Source organism: Triticum aestivum, chromosome 6D (genome assembly GCF_018294505.1).
Source record: "Triticum aestivum cultivar Chinese Spring chromosome 6D, IWGSC CS RefSeq v2.1, whole genome shotgun sequence".
NCBI lineage: Eukaryota > Viridiplantae > Streptophyta > Magnoliopsida > Poales > Poaceae > Triticum > Triticum aestivum.
In genome coordinates this window covers 465235650-465246915 of record NC_057811.1, presented here as the reverse complement: position 1 = coordinate 465246915, position 11266 = coordinate 465235650, and the positions used below count along the sequence as shown (strand labels likewise).

The 11266-nt window shown below is 48.9% G+C and overlaps 2 protein-coding genes across 2 annotated transcripts; one reads left to right on the top strand and one right to left on the bottom strand.

The window, feature by feature from the left end:
• Nucleotides 1-253: 253 nt before the first annotated feature.
• On the top strand, nt 254-3878 carry LOC123145927 (ATPase 2, plasma membrane-type). The gene is made up of 3 exons (XM_044565444.1): nt 254-2736; nt 2825-3178; nt 3268-3878. The coding sequence occupies exons 1-3, from the start codon at nt 520-522 to the stop codon at nt 3547-3549; spliced, it is 2853 nt and encodes a 950-aa protein (XP_044421379.1). The 5' UTR covers nt 254-519; the 3' UTR covers nt 3550-3878.
• Nucleotides 3879-5401: 1523 nt separating this feature from the next.
• LOC123145928 (60S ribosomal protein L39) lies at nt 5402-6093 on the bottom strand. Its single transcript, XM_044565445.1, has 3 exons — nt 5956-6093; nt 5752-5855; nt 5402-5659 (listed from the first exon to the last, which is right to left on the bottom strand). Exons 1-3 carry the CDS (start codon nt 5956-5958, stop codon nt 5611-5613), a joined length of 156 nt encoding a protein of 51 aa, XP_044421380.1. The 5' UTR covers nt 5959-6093; the 3' UTR covers nt 5402-5610.
• Between the last annotated feature and the right edge of the window lie 5173 nt (nt 6094-11266).

Here is an 11266-nt window from a genome sequence, read left to right as displayed (position 1 = left end):
GCTGTGTGTGCGCTGCACTGCACTGCACTGGACAGCAGCAAGCGCATGAAGGGAGAAGAGCAGGGGTGAGCCGCGCGGGTCGCGCGATGGGAGCTCGGGGCCGCTGCATGCGGCGTGGACCGGTCGTGCGGCAGTGAGCTACCCCCGCCCGCGGCGAGCCCGGTGGCGCGGTATAAGGATCCTGGGGCGCCCGCCCGCCCCCCTCCTCGTCTTCTTCAAGCACCGCACGGACCGCCACCTCCCCCCTCCCTCCCTCCCTCCTCCCCATCCATGAACTCCTAACCCCCCACTCGCTCCCAGCTTGCTCGGCGCGCCACCAGCACACCACAGCTCAGCCCACCAGCCGCCGCCGCAGACCACCAGCACCAGCAGCAGCAGCGCGCGCCTCCCCTCCCCTCTCCTCCCCTCCCCTCCCCGCGCGCGCGCGGCCACTCCCACCCACGCACACGCCAGGGCAGCAAGGCGGCCAAGAAGGAGCGGGCGAGGCCGGCGGAGGCCGCGAGGCAGCAGGCCGGCGCCATGGCGTCCATGACGCTGGAGGACGTGAAGAACGAGACGGTGGACCTGGAGACCATCCCGGTGCAGGAGGTGTTCGCCCACCTCAAGTGCAGCAAGCAGGGGCTGACCGGCACGGAGGCGCAGAACCGGCTCACCATCTTCGGGCCCAACAAGCTGGAGGAGAAGACGGAGAGCAAGCTGCTCAAGTTCCTCGGCTTCATGTGGAACCCGCTGTCGTGGGTCATGGAGGCCGCCGCCGTCATGGCCATCGTGCTCGCCAACGGCGGCGGCAAGCCCCCCGACTGGCAGGACTTCGTCGGCATCGTCACCCTGCTCTTCATCAACTCCACCATCAGCTTCATCGAGGAGAACAACGCCGGGAACGCCGCCGCCGCCCTCATGGCCGGGCTGGCGCCCAAGACCAAGTGCTTGAGGGACGGCAAGTGGAGCGAGATGGACGCCTCCTTCCTCGTCCCCGGCGACGTCATCAGCATCAAGCTCGGGGACATCATCCCCGCCGACGCCCGGCTGCTCGAGGGCGACCCGCTCAAGGTCGACCAGGCCGCGCTCACCGGGGAGTCCATGGCCGTGAACAAGCACGCCGGCCAGGGCGTCTTCTCCGGGTCCACGGTGAAGCAGGGCGAGATCGAGGCCGTCGTCATCGCCACCGGCGTGCACACCTTCTTCGGCAAGGCGGCGCACCTCGTCGACAGCACCAACAACGTCGGCCACTTCCAGCAGGTGCTCACCGCCATCGGCAACTTCTGCATCATCTCCATCGCCGCCGGGATGCTGGTGGAGGTGGTGGTCATGTACCCGATCCAGCACCGCGCCTACCGCGACGGCATCGACAACCTGCTCGTGCTCCTCATCGGCGGCATCCCCATCGCCATGCCCACCGTGCTGTCCGTCACCATGGCCATCGGCTCCCACCGGCTGTCGCAGCAGGGCGCCATCACCAAGCGCATGACCGCCATCGAGGAGATGGCCGGCATGGACGTTCTGTGCAGCGACAAGACGGGCACCCTCACGCTCAACAAGCTCACCGTCGACAAGACGCTCATCGAGGTGTACGGCAAAGGGATAGACAAGGACACGGTGCTCCTCTACGCCGCCAGGGCGTCCCGCGTGGAGAACCAGGACGCCATCGACACGTGCATCGTCGGCATGCTCGCCGACGCCAAGGAGGCCCGCGCCGGCATCCAGGAGGTGCACTTCCTCCCCTTCAACCCCGTGGAGAAGCGCACGGCCATCACCTACATCGACGGCAAGGGCGACTGGCACCGGATCAGCAAGGGCGCGCCGGAGCAGATCATCGAGCTGTGCCGGATGCCCAAGGAGGCCGAGAAGAGGGTCCACGGCCTGATTGACCAGTACGCCGACCGGGGCCTCCGGTCGCTGGGCGTGTCGTACCAGGCGGTGCCGGCCAAGAACAAGGACAGCCCCGGCGAGCCGTGGCAGTTCGTGGGGCTGCTGCCGCTGTTCGACCCGCCGCGGCACGACAGCGCGGAGACGATCCGGCGCGCGCTGCACCTGGGCGTGAACGTGAAGATGATCACCGGCGACCAGCTGGCCATCGGCAAGGAGACGGCGCGGCGGTTGGGCATGGGCACCAACATGTACCCGTCCACCACGCTGCTGGGCGACAAGAGCACGGAGATGAGCGGGCTCCCCATCGACGAGCTGATCGAGAAGGCGGACGGGTTCGCCGGGGTGTTCCCGGAGCACAAGTACGAGATCGTGAAGCGGCTGCAGGACCGGAAGCACATCTGCGGCATGACCGGGGACGGCGTGAACGACGCGCCGGCGCTGAAGAAGGCGGACATCGGGATCGCGGTGGACGACGCGACGGACGCGGCGCGGTCGGCGTCGGACATCGTGCTGACGGAGCCCGGGCTGAGCGTGATCGTGAGCGCGGTGCTCACCAGCCGCGCCATCTTCCAGCGGATGAAGAACTACACCATCTACGCCGTGTCCATCACCATCCGGATCGTTCTCGGGTTCATGCTGGTGGCGCTGCTGTGGAAGTTCGACTTCGCGCCCTTCATGGTGCTCGTCATCGCCATCCTCAACGACGGCACCATCATGACCATCTCCAAGGACCGCGTGAAGCCGTCGCCCACCCCCGACTCGTGGAAGCTCAAGGAGATCTTCGCCACCGGCGTCGTCCTCGGCACCTACATGGCCCTCATCACCGTGCTCTTCTTCTACCTCGCCCACGACACCGAGTTCTTCCCGGTACCTACCTACTCGTCTTCTTCCTCCGACTGTCCGCCATGAATGATCATAAGAAGATGGCTGAAATCCGGGAGAACGATGGATGCAGGAGACGTTCGGGGTGCGGTCGATCCGGGAGAACGAGAAGGAGATGATGGCGGCGCTGTACCTGCAGGTGAGCATCATCAGCCAGGCGCTCATCTTCGTGACGCGGTCGCGGAGCTGGTCGTTCGTGGAGCGGCCGGGGGCGCTGCTGGTGATCGCCTTCTTCGTGGCGCAGCTGCTGGCGACGTGCATCGCCGTGTACGCCAACTGGGAGTTCTGCAAGATGCAGGGGATCGGGTGGGGGTGGGGGCTCTCCATCTGGGCCTTCACCGTCGTCACCTACATCCCGCTCGACATCCTCAAGTTCATCATCCGCTACGCCCTCAGCGGCAGGGCCTGGAACAACATCAACAACAAGGCAAGCCACTACCATCTCCATTGCTCCATTTGCAAGCTCCATTTCCATTAGCAGGAATTCTCACTGACTGATTGACAATGGTGTCGCAGACGGCCTTCACCAACAAGAACGACTACGGCAAGGTGGAGAGGGAGGCGCAGTGGGCGACGGCGCAGAGGACGCTGCACGGCCTCAACCAAGGCAGCAGCAACTCCGACATGTACACCGACAACAACGGCTACCGCGAGCTCTCGGAGATCGCCGAGCAGGCCGCCAAGCGGGCCGAGGTGGCCAGGCTCAGGGAGCTGCACACGCTCAAGGGCCACGTCGAGTCGGTCGTCAAGCTCAAGGGGCTCGACATCGAGACAATAAACCAGAGCTACACGGTATGATCGTCGACGAACCTCCTCCTCGTCGTCGGCGATAGGCAGGGCAGCGATATCTACACCTCTAAGTTCTTTGGCCCCCCTCCGCCTCCCGCCGGGAGGCTGGAGCGGGGAAGATTGGTTCAGATTCTCAGGGTTGGTTTTTTTTTCTTTGACCTAGATGTTAAGAAGTTGTTGGCTTTATTTGTATTTTTCAGTGGGGAGGGGGAAGAAGAGTGCCCTCTCTTCAGTATGTATAGGAGTACGGTTTTGAGTTTATGCCAGACCTTTTTGGTTCTTTTGCTTGTAATATGTTAGCGTGTTGTGTGGAATAAATACTCACTCGTACAAGGAAAGTGAAACTTGTTCAAACATACTCCCTCCGTCCTATAATATAAGAGCGTTTTTTACACTAGTGTGTTTTCGACACTACATTAGTGTCAAAAACACTCATATATTATATTATGGGACGGAGGGAGTACTTGCCTAAGCAAACCCCAGCAGACAATGTAATCCAGCAATTTCATCGCTCGAGATGGTCAACAAAAGAGACAGTTTAACAGAGCAAAACCGGCGGAAAGAAGACCCCGATCAAGAAGGTTAGCATCGCTTAAAGACACTAGCTACAGAGCAATCTAAAGGAACGGGGTATAGAGAAAGCAAATTTGCTAGACATAGCTAAAGGTGAAAAGCCATGGCTTGTCTGATGATTCAAAATAGAAGAGCTAAAGGTGAACGGTGGCATTCATTTAACATTCATAATTATCAACAGACAGCCATAAAATGCAACTAAACAGAACGAAGAACAGCCAAATTGTAATACTGAAAGTGATCGTCATTCAACACAGTACATATGATGAACAGTCATGAACTGTCAAATGCACACACAAACAAATCAGGGATGCTTAAACCATGAAGAACACTATACATATAAGCAGATGGATCAGTGATGATTCAACATAGAAGACTCATTCTAGTAGCACGCAAAGGCAGACTGGGTATTCCAACTTTGCACAATAACTACAAGTAACCAGGAATCCTAGACAAAATCAGTTGGCTCAACGTGTGTTCAGAAACCAAAACTACAGAACCTGTGGCGATTCTCTGACGCTAGGAAGACTGTATTTAAGACACTAGCTCATAATACTATAGCTCATATTTTGGTCACAGCCGTAAGCTCCAGCTAAATTTGAAAATACATCAGCTCCTCCTATAGGGGAAATATAGTTTGTACCGACTAGACAGAGGCATGGCTCTGAGGCACTCCTATCACTGTACATAATTTATCAGCAAAACTATAGCTAATCAGTATGTCAATTTGTACAACTCAAACAGCAAGTCATAATACAGTACTCAAAACTGTAATTGAGTTGGTAACTGGCAAGCGAAGGCATGGTTAAACCAGAAGTGAACTCCAAACTGTACTACACGCCATGTATCTGAAGCATGGATAGACTATCTGTGAACTCACAGCCATACACTCTACATGTAAACAGGGTTACAAAAGCTGACCCTGCTTACAAAATATAAACCAACTACGTTAAACACATGCTGGTAGGAAAAAAAACCTCATGTCAGAACTTACAGGGACATGAAATACCTTAGTAGTTAGTGCAAATCAAGAAAACAATCATCAAATCACATCCCTCTCTCTCTCTCTGCTAAGTGGTCTGCAACAACATATCTCCAGAAAAAACCCAACTAACACAAACATAAACTAGATAGCATGACTAGCAGCCAGTTCACTACAATTACCATGCCCTTTGGCAATAACAATGGCACGACACAAACAGACATACACAGAAATAACCATCAGCACAATACAGTAGACCATTCGAACCAAAATTAAGCCATGGAGACAAATTTAACAAGGGTGGCATATAGCAAAGGTTCTTTACTTGGCACAGCATGGTAACATGAGTACACCAGAGTACAAGCAATATCCTCATAACACGACGAAATTGATAACAGAGACATATCCTGGAATCACTTCCTAGCTTGCATAACAAACACTGAAACGTCCATAAAACAAAATGCAGATAACTCTTGAGCCATGGCTCCACCACGCCGCGGCCGGGCGGGCCGGATCTAGAACCCGAGCTTGGTGCGGCGCCAGTGCCTGCGCTTCGCGTTGTACCTGAGCACGGCAGAACGATTGGTCGGTCAGCACACGGACGCCGGGGCTGGATCGAAGGGGGGGGAAGGAGGAGGGACGGAGGCGGCCGTTACCTGATGGTGTTGTCGGTCCGCATGCGGATCCAGTAGGGGATGGGGCGGTTCTGGCGCTGCTTCTTGGCCAGCTTCTGCTTGATGCGGAAGGTCTTGTGGGACGGCTGCGAGGGGGCGAGAAGCGAACGGGAAATCGGGTTAGCGGGGGGTTGAAACGCTGGAGGAGAGGGTGGGACTCCATGGAAAGAGAGGAGGGGAGCGTACCATCGTCGCGGCGGAGACGAAGACGCAGCGGCGGCTTCGGCGTCGGCGGCGGCTGCGGCGGCGGCGGGAGCAAAACCCTAGGTCCGTGAAGTGCTGGAGTGGTGGGCAGTGGGGAATATATAGTCAGGACGAGTAGCGACCAAGGATGGGCTCGTTGGGCTGGGCCTTATGTTTTGATTGATATAGTCTTGTTGGGCTTGGTCTATGTTAGAGAAACAAAGGGGGGCTCTTGGGGAGAGTGGTACAATCACAGTTAGGGCCATGAATGAGTCCAGCTGTGGCCCATATGTTCACTATATCCAAATGGATTAGACAGCTCTCTTTGCTATGTCCCCTTAAGTTTAAGTTGAATAAGCTCTCAAAAATATCTATTGTAACAAAGAACTCTCAAAAGAATCTTTTCTAAGAAAACCCTTTGGGAGAGCTATATTAATTGGATAGTATAGTTACATCACTTATTAGAATCAGCAAATGAAAAGGTAGGGGGACACTGTAAAAAAAACAAATCAATGTGATTTGTAAAAATATGCATAGATAGCTCGTGTGTCACCCATTAGTTACCTTTTGGCAATGTTCAAAAATGATCTTTACATCGGAGGAAAGAACTCCGCATACATAAAAAAAGTATACCTAATTATCATGGATTTGTTACATTTCTGTTTAAACCACCGTGCCTCCAATCTTCACAGCATAGGCGGATTCATCGGGGCGTCGGCTATCTCTCGCTTTATGCAAGACAGTAGCTTTTTTAGAAGAATGCAAGACAGTAGCTCGGCTCGCCTACAAGGAGCTGGTAGTGGGCTGGCCTAGTATCCATGTGGGTCCGCCATGCTGACATCACACACGTGGTTTATCCTTTGTTATTCATGTTTATATTTTGAAAAATACTTAGAATAAAATAGTTATTTTTTTAAGTGTTCACTGCTTATTTAAAAAAATGTTCATGCAATCCAAAACAAGTTCACTCAACTTTTAGAAAACAATTATACCATTTAAAAACATGTATGTGACATTTAGAAAATGTCAAGCGTTTCAAAAATGCACGTGACAATTTTTTTAAATGTATATACTGTAAAAAATGTCCGTGTAATTAAAACAGCCATACCATTCAAAACAATTGTGTGAGATTTGAAAAAATGCTCACCCATTTCAAAATATGTTTGTGACATTTAAAACATTAATAAATTTAAGGGAATAGTTGCATGGTCTAAATAAGGTTTAAGATCATTTAGAAATATGTTTCAACGTGTACTTGAAAAAAGTTTAAGACATATTAAAAACAAAAACATGCATTTGAAATTTTAAATCGTGTATGAAAAATGTTTTAGAAGTATACACAAATGTGCAATTTGTATGAAAAATGTAGACATCAAAAGATATGTTTGAAAAAATGTTAGTCATGTATTTGAAAAATGTTAAACATGTATAAAAATGGTCCTAGTGTATACAAAAATGTACAATATGTATAAAAACTAGATATATCTTGAAAAAACAAAGAAAACAAGAGAAAATCTGTGTGAAACAATGAAAAACCGATAAAGAGAACCATAGGAAAAAAACTCACGCGACAACAACAGTATTGGGCTGGCCCAGTAATCCACGCCCAGAGGCGGGACCAATTTACATCTCATAACGGGCGATAAATACTCATGCGGGTTTACCGTACCTACACCCTGGACACATGCACGGCCTCGATGCCGTCGTGTACACTCTGGCGAGTTCATGGTGATGGAAATTGTTGGGACGGCTAGAAATGCTGGCATGGATGGAAGACGATTCATTTGGGCAAGCCAGAGCGTTCCACTGATGCCTGGGCCAAGTTCCTTAGCCATAGGCATCAGGCAATGTGCCCATTTCTCTCATCCTGCTTGCGCCACAGGAGGCCACCGCGTGAGGATATTGCATGATTTTTTTTCTTTGAACAAGATATCTCATGAATTTGGTGTCCGGTCCTTCTACAAGAAGGTCCAATTGCACCGTGATTTCAATCTTCACAACATAGGAAGATTCATTGGGGCACCGCTATCTCGCCTATAAGGAGTCGGTAGTGGGCTGCCTAGTAGCCACGTGGGTCCATCATGCCGACATCACACACGTTTTTCCTTTATTACTCTTGTTTATATTTTCAAAAATACTAAGAACATATATCATGAAACAATAGTTAATTTTTTAGAGTATTCAATCGCACATTTAAAAAATGTTCAATTAATGTGAAACAATGTTCACTCAACTTTTAGAAAAAATTATACCATTAACAAATGTATGTGACATCTAGAAAATATCAAGAGTTTAAAAAATGCACGTGACAATTTAGAAAAATGTTATATAACATAAAAAAGTTCTTGTAATTAAAACAATCATACCATTCAAACCAATTATGTTACATTTCAAAAAATGCTCACACATTTCAAATTATGTTTGTGACAATTAGAAATTATGAAATTTAAAAATATGCTTGTATCATTAAAAAAGGTTTCAGATCATTCATAAAAATGTTATAACATGTATTTGAAAAATCTTTAACACGTATTAAAAAAATCAAAAACATGTGTTTGAAAAATTAAAATGTGTATAAAAAATGTTTTAGATGTACACAAAAATATACAATGTGTATGAAAAAAGTAGACATAAGAAGATATATGTTTGGTGAACCAACATGTGGTTGGATGGTTAGCAGGACAGTGGTATCCCTAGCCCACGAGGGTTCAAATCCTGGTGCTCGCATTTATCCTGGATTTATTTCAGGATTAAGGACGATGCACGTTCAGTGGGAGGAGACATTGAGTGTATGCGCGTTCATATGAGCGTCTGCATTTGTACTGTGTTCAAAAGAAGAAGAAGAAAGTATGTGTTTGAAAAAATGTTAATCATGTATTTGAAAAATATTTAACATGTATAAAAATGTTCCTGTTGTATACAGAAAATGTACAATATTTTTGAAAAGAATTGATATGTGTTGAAAAAAAAAGAAAGCAATGCAAAACAGTGAAACTGATAAAGAGAACCATAGGAAAAGAACTCAGGCGACAACTACAGTATTGGGCTAGCCCTGTAATCCCGCACCCAGAGCTGGGACCAATTTACACTTCGCAATGGGCGAGAAATAGCTCATGCGGATTTACTGGACCTACACCCTGGACACCTGCCCGGCCTCGATGCCGTCGTGTACACTCTGGCGAGCTCATGGTGGTGGAAATTGGTGGAACGACTAGAAACATTTGGGCAAGCTAGAGCGTTCCAAAAAAAATGAGACCATCCAAGACTAGCCCTTGGAGGTATATTTTTATAGAAGAAATTCTCTAAGCACCCGGGTCACCTCCGGACTCGAACCCGGGTGGGCTTGCTCCCACCGAGAGAGCCAAGCCAGCAGGGTGACACCCTGCTCTCTAAGCCAGAGCGTTCCACTGATACTTGGGCCAAGTTCCTTATCCATAGCCATCAGGCAACGTGCCCATTTTCTCTCTTCCTGCTTCGGCCACGAGAGGCTACTGCATGAGGATATTGCATCAGTTTTTTTTCTTTGAACAAGATATCTCATGAGTTTGGTTTCCAGTTATTCTACAAGAAGGTTCAATTGCTTTTGTTATGTCACCCTAAAAAAATTGTTAGTCAAGATCGCGTGGAAGTAGTTAAGACTGCCTAAAGTAGGTAGCAGTCCTAAAAAAGGTTATGTATATTAGGCGATAAGATGGAAAATGTGCGGTTCAGCAATTTGATGGTTTGGTACATCAAACACGAGTTTTAAAAAGATTTTGATGACAATATTTTGAAAGGGTTTCATTTAGTGAAGTTTCAAAAATTACATTATGTATGCCTAGTTCAAACTACATTGTATTAGGAATGGTTTACATTATTGTCCCAATTAATTTCTATTTCAGTCTAGAAATATATAATTTACCAATCTATTCTTTTATCTTGTACATCTCTATGTGGTATGCACATGGTTGTGTGGTTGAACAATGGAGATTGAATTTTTGTCGAGTCATCCAAATTTTGGTTGTGTAGCTAGTTTTCTGTGACCTGCTTGTTATTATCATATCTTGAGTTTGTTTTACATGTATAATCTATAAAAAAAATCAATGCTTATTTCTTTTTTAGAACGGGATTCCTCTGTAACATCCCAAATTTTCAATTTGGTATGTTATACATAGATCATCATTGCATATCATATTTTATTGCATTTTGACAAATTCTCGATAAATCCTAAGCAACTCAAGGACCCTCAAATAATAAGACGAGGATTTTGGTTTTAATTATTTTTCTCTCCGGAAAAATATTTCATTAAACAAAATAAATGAGAGGAGAAAATATGACTTCTCCAAAACAATTGAAATACTGGAGGAAAAATGTTAAAAATCATTTATTGGATTTTATTTGCAATTTTAATTGCATTAAAAATATTGCATATTTTCAAAAACTTTATTTTGTGTTAAAAAAATGTTCACCCTATTCTAGATTTTCTAACTAGACGGGGAAAATTTGTTTTATTTTTTTTGGATATATATTTTTTTTTTCTACGAATTATTTTCCGCGGAACATTTTTTTAAAAAAAAATGCGCAGCGCCCGACTGGGCCGAGGCCCAGCCGAGCCGCCGGCCCGCCCGCGGGATCTCCTCCCCGCGCACGACGCCCGCCGCCGCCGGAGTCCGCCATGGACACGGGAGCCCCGCCGCCGCCTAGCCCCTCCCCCAAGCCACCTTCCCTCCCCTTCTATATATACCCCCCCTCTCCTCCTCCCTCTCACCCCGCCGCCGGAGCCGCACTCGCCGCCGCCCGCTGCACCCGCGCCGCCGCCGCCTTGCACTCGCCGCCGCCGCTCGCCGCCCCTGGCCCCCGAGCCGCCCAAGCCCCGCCGCCCCGCCGCCCCTCGCCGGAGCCCCGCCGGAGCCCGTCCCCGAGGTAGCCGCACCTCGCCTCGTTTGCCGGTTTTTGTTAAAAAAAACGTTCGTTTAAAAAAAACCTAGATCGGTTTTTTTCGGTTTTGTTATTTGTGAGCGTTCACCGACTCGTTCGTTTTAACGAACGCGTTCGTCGGATTTTCTCTGTTAACGAACGTCCGTTCTTTAACCGTTCGTCCGTTTTTCTTTTTCGTCTCGATTTTCTCAGATCTCGATTTCTGATCGAATCTTCGTTTCTGTTTAACTTCTCGCTCGTTTATCGGAATCAGGCGATTCAAGCGCCTAGAGTTTCGTCTCGAAATTCTCTTTCCGTTTAACCTACTCAAACAAGTTTTTGCGACTGTAAAATTTGACCTAGATCCAGATTAGTAAATGAAGCTTGTTTCTTTCACCGTTTGACTTTCGTTGCTTCG